This window comes from Elephantulus edwardii, unplaced genomic scaffold, assembly GCF_000299155.1.
Source record: "Elephantulus edwardii isolate Elephantulus edwardi_28Jun2011 unplaced genomic scaffold, EleEdw1.0 scaffold00070, whole genome shotgun sequence".
In the NCBI taxonomy this organism is placed as follows: domain Eukaryota; kingdom Metazoa; phylum Chordata; class Mammalia; order Macroscelidea; family Macroscelididae; genus Elephantulus; species Elephantulus edwardii.
This window is the reverse complement of record NW_006399820.1, coordinates 1442556-1459434: the sequence shown is the minus strand read 5'-3', so window position 1 is coordinate 1459434 and position 16879 is coordinate 1442556. Positions and strand designations below refer to the sequence as shown.

Below are 16879 nucleotides of genomic sequence, written 5' to 3'. Positions count from 1 at the left end.
AGTCTGAATTGTCTTTAATTCTCACAATGACTGGTTTATCATGTAAGCTTCCACAGATTATCCTTTTAGCAATTGCAGCACACCATAGATTTTTTTTTAAAGCTACCTTTATTTCTTGAATACTAGTGGCATTCCTGCAATTTTATTTTAAAAGCTTTTCTATGAGCACATAGTCGATTCTAGCTATCTCAGGACCCTCCTACCAGCTCAGAGAGTTTGCCCTTTAAAGAATTAATAAATAAATAAATATATATATATATAAAATCTCCACTAACCTTTTCAATCTGGAATATATTTTCTATGACAAAGAAGACCAAAATCTCTTGGGATTTTTGAGAACTTTTGGTGTCTCTATGTCCTTTCCCTTGGAGGCAAGGATTCTGAGGCTCCGTCTAACTTACTTTGGACATGTTGTGAGGAGAGACCGGTCCTTAGAGAGGGACATCATGCTTGGGAGGGTGGAGGGACGGTGCAGGAGAGGAAGGCCCTCTATGAGGTGGACTGATTCAGTGACTGGGATAATTGGGATGGGAGTGTCAGAGACAGTGCGATTGGCACAGGACAGAGCGGAGTTTAGGGCTTTTGTACATAGGGTCGCTATGAGTCGCAGGCGACTCGACGGCACATAACAACAACAACAACATGTCCTTTCCCTTTGCTAGAATATGAGCTAAACCAGCATGTGTGTTTGGCCTTGAACTATTTTGACAAATTATATTTACATTATATCTTCAGCTTTTCTGCTTCTTGTATTAACAGGCCAGTGCCATCTTCTGCTTCCTATTAACAAATGCATTTTAAGCTACTTTTTGTTGAAGATCTCCCAGTCATCCTGGACTTCTCTTAATGTCTCTGCTCCTAGGCTCTTTATCTCTAAAATGACAGGGTTGGGCTAGGAGATCTGTAGAGTCCCACCCTGCTCTGAACTCAGGAAAGGAGGGAAATTTGCTGAGCTCTGAGCCCCATCTCTGAAGCCCAAGGATGGTCCCCATGCCCCAGGCAACCTCTTACATCCACTGTGAATTCTATCTGAAAGCAGGGAATAAGAAAAGGACTGAGACAGGAAATTACATAAGCAAAACTGGTGGTTGTTTGTTTTGTTGTTTTTTTTCCTCTCTAAATAAAAGGGGAGGCACTTGAAGGAAAGCCTTTGAAGGTAAGTGAGGTGATCAGTGAACCATGCTGGAAAGAAACCTTACATTAGGATCTTATGTCTTGAGTTCAATCTTGTTCATTCATCCATCCTATCAAGTAGGACCAAGTGTTACCCTTTGAACCAGCTTTGATCTGTGATTAACTGAAAAGATAGATAAGCCTATCTTTTTTATTCATTAAAAAGGTTGATAAAAGAGTAAAATGTTCATTGTTGTTCTGTACCATCAAGTTGGAACCAAGGCTGCTCCTTACAGGCAAGGATTCTGAAGCTCCATCTGACTACTTTGGACATGTTACAAGGAGGGACAGTCCATGGAGAGGGACATCATGCTTGGAAGGGTGAAAGGATAGCACAGAAAGGCAGACTCAGGATTAAATGGATTGACTTATGACTAGGGTAATGGGAGTAGGTGTGTCAGAGATAACGATGTTGGCTCAAGATAGAATAGGTTTCAGAGCTGGTGTATATAGGGTCACTATGAGTTACAAGCAACCTGACAGCTCATAACAATAAGAGCAATCAATAGGAGATTGCTTTTCTTTGTCCTAGGAAACAGCTAATGGATTCAAACAATGCACCTTTTGTTTGGGAGCCACTGGAAGTCCCTAAGAGTGAGATAATAATGTGCAAAAACACATATGAACTTCTAAGTACTATATAAACTTAAAAACACTTCCTGTTCAGTCAATTCTGACTGATAGAGTGAACCCATGTACTTCAGAGTGGAGCTGTACCCCATAGGTTTTTCAGTTGCAGAGTTTTCAGAAGAGTGCCAGACCCTTCTTCCAGAATGCCTTTGAGGGGGCTCAGCCCTCCAAACTTTCATTAACAGTTGAGTTGGTTAACCTTTTGCTTGGCCAAGGGATTCCTTATATACAACTTATGTGCAAATCTGACGTGTAGGGATTATAGTGATTAAGTGTATGATCAAGAATTATGATATTAAAAAAAGGGTGTCCAAGCTTCACTGAAGACCTTAGTAAGAAACTTGGTCCCAGGATTGATGGAATGAAAATGCAACTGTTTCAGACATATGAATGGATACATCACTGGAGGTGTTCAATCATCTATGTCAAGAAATGTGGTAATTACTTGGCCAACTAGCTGGAAGAGATTTACCTTTGTTCCCATTCCAAAGAAAGGTGGTTTAACAGAATGTGGAAATTATCAAACAATATCATTAATATCCCATGCAATTAAAATGTTGCTGAAAATAATTTTAAAATGCTCTTAGCAGTATATGTAAGCTATTAAAAATTTGGGAGCAAAAAAAACCAAAAAAAATTTTGGGAGCTATCATAAATTCATGCTGGATTAGGAAGAGGACATGCAACAAGGGATACCGCTGCTGTTATCAGATGAATCTGGCTAAAAGCAGAGACCAGAAAACTTACTTATCTTTTATTGAGTATACAAAAGCATTCAGTCTAGTAGATCTCATAATAAATTAATAAATACTTAATTAAATAAATAAAATAATAAATAATTAAAAATAATAAATGAATAACATTGCAAAGACAGAGAATTCCAAAACACTTAATTTTCTCATAAAAAGTTTATACACAGACCAGAAGGTTGTTGTTCAAACCGAACAAAACCACATAGTTAAAATTGAGAAATATTTATTGATGAAAATCAAAGACTGTGGTCTTCAGAATAGATTACACCTCAGCAAAAATAAAACTAAAATCCTTACAATTGCACCATTAATATTAATTCTAGAGCTACATGCTGATGGGTGCTATTCCCCTTCCCAAGGGAGATGTGTGCATTTATCAGATCCTTTGGTCTCTCGCTCCTCTCCTACTTGGATAATGGACCATTAAACATCATCATGATAAATTGATTAAAGCTGAACAATGAACAAGGAAGACCAAAGACTTGATGCCTTTGAATGGCGTTGGTAAAGAATATTGAATATATGGCAGAGTGTTGGTGTAACATCAGGATTGGAGGAAAGCTCATCAACTACTTGTGTTAGGCAGATGATAGAAACTTGCTTGCAGAAAGTAAAGAAAACGTGAAGCACTTACTGAAGAAGTTCAAGGACTACAGCCTTCAATGTAAATTACATCTTAGCATCAAACAAACAAAAATCTTCATAATGGAAACACTAATCAACATTATGATACATGGAGAAAAGACTGAAGGTGTCAACTGTTTCATTTTAGTTGGATCCACCATCAACGCCGATGATAGCCGCAGTCAAGAAATCAAAAGGTGTGTTTACAGTGGGCAAATCTGCTGCCAGGGATCTATTTAAAGAGCAAAGATTTGCTCTTTAGCTGAATTGTGATATTGACAGACAGGATTAAATATCTTATGGACTAACAGAAGAATAAACAGATGTACAACCAGGGTGCTCCTTGGAGGCAAGGGTGATGAAACTTAGTCTCACATCCTTTGGAGGCTTAGTTCTTGGGGGGGGGGGGAATCATGCTTGGAAAAGCAGAGGTTAAGGTAAAGAGAGGAAGACCCTCAATGTGCTGGATTGACACAGTGACTGCAAAAGTGGGCGAAATCTTGTTGGAGATTGGTGCAGGATATGGATATTTTTCCCCCCATAGGGCTGTTATGAATCATATTTGACTCAATGAAGCTTAACACATTGCCACATACTTTGAAATTGACAAGTGTGGTTAGGAACACTCCCCCCCCCCCCATAGCCATCATTTGCGGCAACGTTTTTAACAGGGACCTCCAAATTACTGAGGAGCAATAATGTCAGTTTGAAGACTAAGAACTGCCATAAGAATGAATGAATTTATTTTGGAAGAAGTACAGCCAGGAAGCTTCTTAGACAAAAGGATGGCAAAACTTCATCTCATATACTTTTGACATGTTATCAGGAGGGATGAGTCCCTAAAGAAAACATGCTTGGGAAAGGAAAGTGTTGGTGAAAAACAAGAAGACCATCTACAGCATGGATAGACCTCCTGGCTATAGCAGTAGGCTCAAATACACCAACAATTAGAAGGTTGTTGCAAGACCAAACACTGTTTTGTTAAAAATAGAGTCAACTATGAGTGTAAACCAACTCAGGGGCACCTAGCAGCATTATTTCTATGGAAATCCTATTCTCCATTCTTTTCCCAAAGGAAAATAATGGCAATACAAGAAGGTTCAGTACTACTTTTTGTAATCAAAACAAGAGCTGTTCAGTGAGTTCATTTCCCCCTCCATAGCTGAATTATAGAGCTTGGTGAATTTTCTGCTTTACTGCAGTACACAGGGAAAAGCCTTTCTCCAATTATAAAGCACCATTCTGATGATAGGTATAATTGTTTTCATTATTCACATTTCATGTGATTCTTTTCTAGTACCTAGTGTCTGCTCATTTTTCAACATTTCACAAACCTGACCTCAAATGCATAGTTCATTTCATAAAAGAGGTTTTCCTGTGAATGAAGTGATTATTGTTTAAATTACTGTTCTTTTCTTTAAACAATGAAGATGGAGACATTAGCCAAGTTTCCCCCTAGGCAGCTTGAGACTTGCAAATCAATTTTACAAAGAAAGTAACTTTCCCACCATCCTGTGTGGAGAGATCCAGATCAGATATTTCAACCATTTGAGAACTTGTTTTTGGACCCCAAGGCTTAAGTCTTACCCATGCTCCTTCTCAATGGCCCACAACCTATTTGTGTGAAATATTAACATAATACACCATTGTAGATGGAACACTATGCTTCTTTTTTCTTTCCCTTAGTTGTCAAAGAGAAAAGTTAACTTGAAGAATAGTTTCATATAGCTATCCTATTACTAGCTTCTCTCACGAGACCCATTTTCAATTGCTTGCTGGACTCCTGCCCCAAAATTTCTATACCACCTCAGACATTTGTCTGGAATGGCTGCTACCCTAAATCTGATTTTTGGGCTGTGTTCCCTAAGACCATGCTCCCATTCATCTAGACTAGAAACTTTGATGTCATCTTAAACTGTTTTTCTCTCTCCATTTTCACTTCTGTAGTCCTTAATTGGTTTATCTGTGGTTTGTGTTCCTGAAAAGATGTTTCTGCTTACAACTCCTGGCCTTTCTAGCCCTGCCTGCTCCAAACATCAACTCAGCTCATTGCTGTTGAGTCAGAACTAACTCAGAGCTGACCCTCCAGTGGGCTTTTTAAAGATTATAAATGATACAGGAGATACTGCTTATCTTTCTTTGGAGGAGTCACTGGTGGATTTAAGCCATCAGAGAGGTACCTCTTTTGAATTAGCAGTGCAAAGATCCATTCTTGCTGTTGTGTGCCATTGAGTAGGAACTGACTCATAGCTGAGCCTCCAGTAACTTGTCAAAGGCAGTAAATTGTGTAAGGGGAGATTGACCATCCACCCATCAAGTCAAGCACAACTCATAGAGACCCTATGAACAAAAAGCCTGAACCCTGTTCTATACCTATCTTTGTTTCTCTAAGTTCATAGAGTTTTCAGAGGCAAGCTATTTCAGAAGTGGATACCACTCCTGCCTCCAAGCGTGTCTTAGTCTGGGAACTCCACCAAACACTGTCCACCATGGGTAATCATTATGGCATTTAACACACTAGTGGCACAGTGTTCAGCATCACAACAAACCCAAGATACCTCAGTACAGAAAATTGATAGGCCAGTGCGGTACTACTTAGAAGAACGTTCATCCCAAACACAGTTGACACTGGTCCAAGAGCTCAACTATTAAAAAGAAGGCCCACCCACCAGGTCCTGGTTGACTCTAAACAAGAGGCTTTCAGCCCGTAGCTTATTGTTAGCTAAATCCAGCAAATCAAATAAATTCACACATAGTTGTGAATGAAATAAAAAAACAACCAAATAATCCACCCTCAACCACAACAACAGACACCACCTTCCAGAATCCAACTGCTTCACATATCAGCCTCCAAACTGGAGACTTAGGTCCCAACTGACTATTAAATACAAGGTCCACCCACCAATTCCTGGTTCACTCTAAACAAGAGGCTTCCATCCCACAGCTCTTCATTAGCTAAATCCAGCAAAACCAATCAGCATTTAGACCACCTCAGATGTAGATTGTTGAGTCATTCCACTCTTTTGTTGACTTCCTACCACTTACAGAATAAAATGCCTTTGGATAAGACTCAAAGGTGTTTAGGATTGACCTATTATTTTATTATTATTCTTACTATTATTAGTTTGGGAAGTATTCAATTTAAAATTGAGAAACACTGCCATACTTACCCTGGGGGAATAGGAAGTATCTAGCTCAAAGGTCTCAAGATGCAAGACTAGTTAGTTAGTTCAATAACACAACACAAACACCCATATGTTTTCCACCTTTCTGCTCTGTTATCTTGAGCTTGTTGGCTTTTATCTTTAGGCTTCACTACTCAAAGAACTGCCAGAAATGCTATATAAGATTCGAAGAGGCCATGGCACTAAGGATGTCACTGCTGGTTTCAGATGGATCTTGGTTGAAAACAGAGTGTACCAGGAGGATGTTTGTGTTTTCTCAACTATGCAAAGGCATTTGACTATGTAGATCACAACAAATTGTGACTACCATGGGAATCCTAGAACACTTGATTGTGCTCATATGAAGCCTATACCTAGAGCAAGAAGATATTGTCTGAAAAGAGCAAGGAAATACTAGAGGATTCAAGAAGAAAGGAGTGCATTAGGGATATGTCCTTTCTTCATACCTTTTCAATTTATATGCTGAACAGATCATTCGAGAGGCTGGAATTTATAAAGATGAATGTGGCGTAAGGATTGGAGGAAGACTCATAATCGGTGTTATGCAGATAACACAATCTTGTTGTTGAAACAATTGAGGAGGATTTGAAGTGTTTGCTGCAAAAGATCAAGGACTTCAGCCTTCAGTATGAATTGCATCTCAACATCAGGCAAACAAAATTTCTTACCACCAGGCCAGCAAGCAGCATCCTGATAGATGGAGAAAAGATTGAAGGTTTTTGTTTTTGGTTGGTTTTTTAAATTTTTTTATTTTATTATTTTCTGTGTGTGTACCGTCAAATTGGATTTGACTGGTACAGGAAGAGATGGCCCCTCCTTCTCCAGCAGAGCATCTGGTGGATTCGAACCACATATCTCTGGGTTGCAGTGCAGCTTCTTGCCACTAGGCTACCAGAGCTCCCCAAGATTGAAGGTTTTAATGTTTTAATCTTGCTTGGATCCACAATCAACACCCATGGCACCAGCAGTCAGGAAATCAACAGATGAGTTGCATTGGGAAAATCTTCTGTCAAAGACCTCTACAGAGTGCTAAAGAGCAACAGTGTCAGTCTACAGACTAAGATGTGCTGATTCAAGCCATGGTCTTCTCAGTTGCATTCTATGTATATGAGATGTGGACATTGACTAAGGATGACGGAAGAAGAGTTGATGCATTTGAGCTGTGGTGCTGGAGGAAAGAAGTGAATATACCTTGGATTGTGAAGAGAACAAACAGGCCTGTCCTAGAGCCATGAAATAAGGTTGTTCCTTAGAAGACAGGATTTTGAAACTCCGTCTCACATACTTTAGACATGTTGTCAGGAGGGCTCAGTCCTTGAAGAAGGACATGGTGCTTGGAAGGGTAAAAGATAAGCACTGGAGAAGAAGACTCTGAATGAAATGGATTGACACAGTGACTATGGCAATGGGTTCAGATGTGTCAGAGACAGTGAGCCTCACTTAGGATAGGTTCAGAGCCATTGTTCATAGAGTCACTGTGAGTTATAGTCAGCTCAAGGGCACTTAACAACAACAACCTCCTAAGCTCCCAGTGACTGCCACAGCCCAGCTGTCACATCCTCCCCCACATAGACAGGCGGCGGGCGGGGGGGAGGGGGGAATACATTTTATCCTTTTCAGAAAAAGCTGCCCTGCAGCAACCCATCACATTTCCCCTTTCATGTCCTTCAGCAGGATTGACTCACACACCTGTGCCTGTCAGTCACGGAAAAGGGGATGGGATTATGGTGTTTGATGTATACTAGTGTATGTTGTCATCGCATCAATGTGAAATCAATTCTGACTCATGGAAAACTCACATGTGTCAGAGTTGAAAAGTTAGAATTTCAGAAGTAGACTGCAAGGTATTTTTTTCTGAGATACTTCTTGATGGACTAAAAGCTCTAACCTTGGGTAGCTGCCTAGCATGTTAACCATTTTTAACACCCCTGGACTCTGATTTATGCAAATCAGTATCCATGTCCTGAAATTAGGGCTTAGCCAGGAAGAAGGAAATAGAGCAAAGACAGATTAGGTAGAGGTGTTGAGTGACCACTATTTGTATCTTTTGGGGTCAGCCACAGCAATTAAACCCACCCAAATACTTCCAACCCAACCCCACACTAATGGAATTACCTCCTTTCTTAGATTGTGTTGAGTTTCACATTTCTATGTATTTCTTCCTCTGCCACATGGCTGCAGTACCTTCCTCTGCCTTTAGAAGCACTTGACTTTTTCACAGCCCCTTAAGTCAGAGCTTCTACTGATCCCATACTGGTGTTAAGTGCTTGTCCTAACAACATACCATAAGTATATAAGACAAAGATTCCCCATCCTTGCCTCCAAGGAGCATCTGGTGGCACTTTCTCCTAGAAATTTATTTTTGTTCTTTTAACAGTTCAAAGAATATTCAGCACTCTTCTCTAACACCACATTTCAAATGTATTGATTCTTCTGTCATCTTTATTCATTGTCCAGCTCTCAGATGCATAAAAGGTAATAGAAAAGACCCTGTCTTCAATCAGGTGTTCTTTTTAGTGTTTAAACTGACATCATAGCTTTTCAAGACTTTTGAAAAGATCCCCAACAGCAGACTTTCGCAATGCTATAGGTCTCCTGGTCTCATGACTGCTGGTACCAAGGATATGGATTGTGGATCCAAGCAATAGGAAATCATTGACAATTTCAATTTCCACCCCACCCCATCTGTCATGTTGTTGCCTGTTGGCCCAGTGTGAGAATTTTTTTATCTTGATCCATATTGAATGTTGCAATCTTTGATCCTTTGCAACAAGCTCTTCAGGTTCTCCCTGCTTTCAACAAACGAGGTTGTGTCATCTGATGCCAAATCTTCATAAAGTCCACCTTCTCTAATGAATTGCTCAACAGATTGAATAGATACGGAGTTCAAAACTACTATACACATTGAATAGGTATGGAGAAAAGATACAGTTCGGACACACACCTTTCCTGATTTTAAACTATGCAGTCTTCCTTTGCTCTGTTCAAACAACAAATTCTTTGTCTAGGTATAGATTTCATAGAAGGATAATTAAATGTTCAGAACTTTCCATTCTTAGTGTTAACCATAGTTTGTTATGATCCACACAGTCAAATGCCTTTATGTAGTCAATAAAACATGAATAGACATTCTTCTGGTATTCTCTGCTTTCAGCGAAGATCCCTTTGACATCAGTAATGATATCCCGGGTGCCACAGCCTCTTCTAGGGAGCTCTCCTGGTTTAGTGTTAAGGAATTACACTGCTGCAAAAATGTGTAGTTCGAATCCACCAGCTGCTCTATGGGAGAAAGATGGACACTCTCCTCTCATGCAGTTTACTGCCTCTGAAAACTCTCTGGAGGGTCAGCTATGTGTCTGTTCCAGCTCAGTGATACACAACAACGACACAGCCTCTTCTAAATCCAACCTAAACTTCTTGCAGTTCTGTCAATGTACTGTTCCAGCTATTTTTAGATGATCTTCAGAATATTTTGTTTGCATGTTATATTAATGATATTGTCTTATAATTTCCATTCTTTTGGGTCACTTTTCTTTGTCCTTCAGTCATTTGTGCACAGTGTATTCTTCACTCTCATTTCTTCCTGCCTTGTATTAAAATTGCATAGATAAAGTCTGTTATTATATGCCGTTGATTTGTAACTGACTCCAGCTGACCCACCCCCCAGCAGGTTTTTGGAGCTTGTAAATTACAGAGGACGAGATTGCCTTTCTTTCCTTCACGGAGCAGCTGGTAAATTCAAACCACATGCCTTTGGGGTGACAGCATAGCTCCTTACCACTTGGCCTCCAGAGCTCCCTATATGGTATCTATTAGATTTTTCTTTTTAAAAACCTTATAGATAAAATCTAGTAGATTTTAAAAATAAGGAAAGAAAAAAAAACCCAATGGGATGAGTCCGTTTAACTCACCAACACTACTGTAAACCAGAGTAGAGTTGCCTGTAGGTCTGTCAAGGCCCCACATCTAGCTCCTATGGGTTTGAACCCCTGACTTTTTTTTTTTTTAGTTAGCAGCTGAATGCCTTAACCATTGGATTACCAAGTCTCCTATAGTAAATTCTCACTGCCTTTTTGAGTTGGTTCCAGCTCATAATGACCCTCTTTTGAATTTCTGAAGCTGTAAATCTTTATAGGAGGAGACTGCCCTGAGTACTCTGACATAGGAGCAAATGTATTTGAACTGCTCAACTTTTGGCTAGAAGCCCTGTATGTTATGTACTATGCCAACAGGGCTCCTTCTCTAAATATATTTGTTGTTGTCATTGTTGTTGTGTACTATCTTCAGAATGACTTATCACTAACCCTCAGGGGCAATTAATTGTACTGGAAAAGATTGTGTCATCCCCCACCCATGAAGCAGCTGGTAGATTTGAACATTGTGCCTTTGAATTGGCAGCACAATTAATTACCACTAGGCCATCAGAGTCCTCCTCTAGCTGATTGTTACTATTAAGTACCATTTGAGTCAGCACCGACCCATAGTTGACCCTCCAGTGGGTTTTCAGAGACAGTAACTCACATAGAAGAGATTGCCCACATTTCTTCCATGGAGCAGCTGGTGGATTTTTGATCTGTGTACTCTGTGCCTTTGGGATTGCAGTGTGGCTTCTTACAACTAGACCATTAGAGCTCCCTACTAGTATATTGTTGTTGTTTACCATCAAATCAGAACTGACCCATAGCTGACCCTCCGGTGAGTTTTCAGAGACAATTAGCTAGGAAGAGATTGCCCATAGGTCCTTATTTTAGTAAAGGATTCCCTGGCTTGTGTAAAAGTTTAACATATTGCTCATCTGGAAGGTTGATAGTTGAAGTACATCTAGAGATGCTTTGGAACAAGGGCTATCAGGTTGGAATTTCTGAAAAATTAGCTATGGAAAACCTGATGGACTGTAGTTCTGCTCTGACATACATGGGAGTGCCATGACTCAAAATCAGTGTTGCAGCAACTGATTAGTAGTTTTGTCAGTCTTCTGCCTCCTGTGTCCCTTGTCACACTGCTTTGAACTGGCAACAAATGTTTGCTGAGTTTTGATGAATGAAAATTAACATTGGATCGCTTTGCTTTTTCAGGTCTGCGCTGCCAACGTAGTCTCCCAAGATGGTGAACAGAATGGTCTGCTCGGGAGAGTTGATGAAGGTGTAGATGAGTTTTTTACAAAGAAGGTGACCAAAATGGATGCTAAGTGAGTTTAGAGTTATTTCATAAATAATATTATTTAATTCATCTTTAAATTACCAACAGTTAGAGTTAAACATAGACTACACTAAGCCTGTTTATAAACTTACATATACTAAGCCCATATGTCTTCCCCTCTTTTTTTTTTCTCCCCTTTTTAAAATGTCATTTGTTATTACTATGTTGATTTGCAAAATGTGGTCAATAGACTTATTATTGTTAGTGCCATTGAGTCATAGACAACTCATAGCAACACTATGAACTAAAGACCTGAATGAACACTTGTATAATTTTCATTGTTTCTCCAAGTTCAGAGAGTTTCTGGAGGCAAGCCATTTCAGAAGTGGATGACACTCCTACTTCCAAGCTTGTTTTAATCAGGGAGCTCCACCAAACACTGTCCACCATGGGTAACCATTATTACATTTGACACATCAGAGTCACAGTGTTCAGCATCACAACAACCACAAGTTGCCTCTGTACAGTGATTGGACAGACCAGTGCTCTACCACTTAGAAGTATATTTGACCAAAAACAATTAAAACCAGGTCTGAGGGCCACAGATTAAAATCACCCTCCTTTGGCTGGGTAGCATAACTTTCTATTTATTCACTGGGCCAACAGAGCTCTCTCTATGTTGTTGTTATGTTATTAAGTGCCATTGAGTTGTAGACAACTCATAGAATACTTATATAACTTTAATCATTATCTTCTGAGACCTTCTTAGGATTACATATTCTCAGGCTTTTCCTCAGATCCAGTGAAGCAGATACTCTGAAAGGGGACCCCATGCAATCTTTGCTTTAACAGGTTATGCTGAATTATGGTTAAGTTTGAGAGCCACTTCATTCTCCTAATCAAACCACAAGATGTACCATCATGACCACTGTCATCCCCAGATAGGTTTTCAGGACTCTGTTACTTTCACCTGTACAAGCCCGTTAGAGGACACTTATTCATAATTTAGTATCTGAGGGCTCTAAATCATTGCTAGCTAGGAAACTCAAAATAAGTAGGGAGTTGGGGCTGCTACCTTAAAGACATAGGCACCTTTCAGGCATTTTAATTCCATCAGAAAGATGGACAGTCTCCTCCTGTGTGATTTAGAGCCTCCAAAAACCTGCTGAAGTGTCAGCTGAGTTGGTTCTGACTTGATGGCAATGGGTTGAGGCTTGAGTGAACATCATTGCTGAGTGGCATGACTTTGACAACAGTGTCAGCGTAGCAATGGGATTATTGAAGTGGCTGCACAGTTAATCTCTAAAAAGTCTTCCCTGCATTTACTTATGACTAACGTGGAATGTTCTCATTAATAGTTTTTAACTTGAAATGCTCCGGCTATTAAGGTTATTTAATCCCCAACTAAATGCACAGTCATCTTAAAATACCCTCTTATTGTGGGTTTGTGTCTGTGGATTATTCTTCACCTTGAAATATCAAATGCAGGAATGAATTTCAGCCATAACGATAAGCCAAGGGTGGGCAGGCCAGGCACACATGGGGAAGGAACTTGTCCATTCTATGGATTGATGTGCCTTATCTTGCCTCAGCAGGATGGTGAGCTGAAAATAAGTTACATTTTTATATCCATAACAGAATAACTTACTGAATCCTACAAGCTTTAGCCCCCAGTGATTTCTCTTCAGTGACAATGGATTTGAAGTTTGGCATACTCTGCTTGGCAGAGGTCTGTCCTTCTATCCTTCAAGAGACTACTTAAATGTCATTTGTTCTTTGAAGCCTTTCTGTGACTATTTGTCCCCCTAAATTAATTGCTTTTTCTCTACTACTGACTTCCTATTTTTTTCATTCTGCCTCTGCTCAAATCTTTACACAGCTCTTTGAGATACTGTTTACGCTTTTGTTTGTATTGGGTTGGGTTGGGTTTTTAAAAAACAAAAAAACAAAAACAAACAACACAGCACAAAGACTTGATGAATTTATTCTCAGTATAAAACATTCAAGGGATACCAAAATAAATAGAGTCAAATGGTCAGTCTCTCATGACCGTTTGCCTTCTAGTTGCTTTTCTCAGACAACATGCTGTTCTTCAGGAGCAACACAGGACTCTTATTCTTCTTCATAACTTCAATATATAATGCATTCCCTAGTATATGGTATCCCTCAACCACGGTTGTTTGACTGAATGGAGACAGCCTTGCCTTGAATCCATCTAAACTACAGGCTCCATTTTATACTCATATCTTCTTAAACTTTAGAAATGGATAGTTAGTGGATAGGTTTATGTGCATTTATCTGGACCAATGTGCAGTTTTATCTGCCCCAGTGTGGTTTCATTTACCCTGTATGCTGTTTTCTTCTTTACTAGAGTCTGAATAAAGGTTGAGTTAATTTTATAAGATATAAAATTCGTTTTCTACTAAGATCTGCTCATGTTTCAGTGCTTAAATATATGGAATTATGTATATGTCAGGTTTTATTAAATTAAGATGGAATCTACTACAAGTTATTTTATTTATTTTTTAGGGAGGTGGTTATATTAAAAAAAAGATGATTGCCAATTTGATATGCATATGGCTAGCCATAGGTAAAATTTAAAGTAGTATAAGAAAGTTTAACTAATCAAAGTTATACATACTCATAGTTTCAAGTGTCATACATAAAGGAGGCCTCCACTTCCCCATCCTAAAAATAAAAAAAAATGTTTCCTGTTGCTTTTCCTGCTCCATATTCTCAATATGCTTTTAAAAACCTCTCCAAGTGTAAAGGAGCAATGTTGTCAGCTTAAAGACTAATGTGCACTTGATTCAAGCCATGGTCTTCCTAATTATTTACTATGCATCTAAAAGTTGAACAGTAAATAAGGATGACAGAATAAGAACTAGTACCTTTGAGTTGTAGTGTTAGAGAACAGTACTGAATATTTCATGGGCCGCCAAAAGAACAAATATATCTTGGAGAAAGTGCAGCCACGGTGCTACTTGGAGGCAAAGATGGTAAAACTTTGTTTCACATACTTTGGGCATGTTGTTAGGAGAGGTTGATCCTTGGAAAAAGACAACATGCTTGGAGGGTCATCAAAGGAGATGGAAACCCTCACAGGATGGATTGACAGAGTGACTGTACTAATAGACTTAAATATAACAGATGATGAGGATACACAGCATAGTGTGAGGTTCACATCCATTCATAGGATTCTATATGTTCATAGGATTACTGTATGTTGAAATTGACTCAATGGCACCTAACAACAACATAAATTCTCAAGACAGCTAGTTTCAGTTCCTTTAGCTATTTGCTTCCATATCTCTGAATAACATTTTATTTCTATTTCCTGACTTTCAATTTTCAATAATAACTGTAACTATTGATTTCTTGCTGTAGTGGATGGTTTCGTTCTCATGTCCATTGTCATCTCTTCAAACCACACGTATGCATGCAGTCACAGTCACAATTCTGCCCATTTTCTTTAGTTTGTAGTATCATAATTGTTAGCTGGATCAATGTTTAATCTTCATTTTACTTGTTTGTTGTTTTTATGTGCTGTCAAGTCTCTTGTGACTCATAGCAACCGTATTTACTACAGCCCTACAACCTGCCTCTATCCCGTGCCAATCTTATTGTCTCTGACACACCTACCCTCATATCCCAGCCACTAAATCAATCCATCTCACTGAGGGTCTTCCTCTCTTTCTCTGTCCATCCACCATTCCTAGCATAGTGTCCCTTTTCAAGGACTGATGCCTCCTTGCAACATGCCCAAAGTATGTCAGATGAAGCTTCAGAATCCTTGCCTCCACAGAGCAGCCTTGTTTTACCCTTTCTAGGATGAACCTGTTTTTTCTTCTGGCAGTCCATGGAATATTTGTAATCATGTAAATATTATCACATCTGCGTTAAAGAGTATGCTGTGATAGCCCCTTACTTATACAATGTTATTCTCCCTAGGTTTATTGTCACATTTTGAGTTTACTTTATTATTAGCACTTCTACATCCAGATAAATCTCCAGATAAGGTAGAGCTCTCATCTCAATATTTTCATGGATTCTCAGTTTCATTTTAGATCCAGCACTTTCATAACCATCTTACCTAATCCAGTCTATTTACTTTGTACCTCCATGTCTGCTGCCTTAAAATTTCCTTTTTCTGCATGTTGGGGGAGAGGATCTTTGTTGACCTCATCCATAAGGAGTTGTTCTGAATCCCTTTGGTGGTTCGAATCCACCAGTTGCTCCTTGGGAGTTGTTGTCAAGTACCATCAGTATGACTCACAGTGACCCAAAGAACAATAGATCTGAATCCTTCCCTATCCTGTGCCATCTTTACCATCTCTGATACGTTTGATCCCACAGCTGAAGCCGCTGTGCCAGTCCATCTCCCTGAGGGTCTTCTTCTCTTTCACTGACCCTCCACCATCTCAAGTATGGTGTCCTTTTCCAAAGAGTACCATCTCCTAACAACATGCCAAAAATATGTGAGTTGAAACTTCACCATTCTTGCCTCCAGGGAGCACTCTGGCTGCACTTTCTCCAAGACATATCTATTTGTCCTTTTACCAGTCAGTAGGACTGTAAGCACTCTTCTCAAACATCAAAATTTGAAGGCATCAATTCTATCATACCTACTCACTGTTCAACTTTCACATGTATAGCAAGTAATGGAAAAGACCATGACTTGAATCAGGCACACCATAGTCTTTAAGGTGATGTCATTGCTCTTCAGTACTTTGGAGTGCTCCCTTACAACAAACTTTCCCATTACAGTCTGTCTTTAGATTTCTTGCTAATGGTATTGACTATGAATCCAAGTAAGGTAAAATAACTGACAAGTTCAATTCTTTCTCCACTATGTATAATGTTGCCTATTGGTCCAGTGGTGATGATGTTTGTTTCCCTGATGTTGAGATGTAATCTATATTGAAGGCTGTATTCTTTAATCTTCTGAAGGCTGTATTCTTTGATCTTCTGCAGCAAGTATTTTAAGACCTCCTCATTTACAGCAAGTAAGGTTTTCTCATCTGCATAATGTAGGTTGTTGATGCGTCTTCCTCCATGATAACACATCCTTCTTCATAAAGTTCATCTTCTTAAATAACTTGTTCAGCATACAAATTGAGCAAGTATGAAAAAAGCATACAGCCCTAACACATACCTTTCTTAATTTTTAAACCATGCAATGTTCCCTTGCTCTCTTTGGATGGCAGCTTCTTTATCTAGATACAGGTTTTGGATAAGCCTAATTATAAGTATTCTCAATTCCCATTCTCCTCCGTGTTAGCTATAGTTATGATCCACAGAGTCAAATGCTTTTGCATAGTCAATGAAACATGAATAGAAATTTTTCTAGTATTCTATGCTTTCAGCCAGAATCCA

General features: G+C 39.2%; 1 protein-coding gene across 2 annotated transcripts in view; it reads left to right on the top strand.

The window, feature by feature from the left end:
* LRRC16A (leucine rich repeat containing 16A) overlaps positions 1 to 16879 on the top strand; it is a 495675-nt gene that overhangs the window by 451739 nt on the left and 27057 nt on the right. For both annotated transcript variants that reach the window (XM_006888644.1, XM_006888643.1), the window contains exon 32: positions 11440 to 11552. In XM_006888644.1, coding sequence (XP_006888706.1) covers positions 11440 to 11552 — 113 coding nt within the window. The remainder of the gene's footprint in view (positions 1 to 11439; positions 11553 to 16879) is intronic.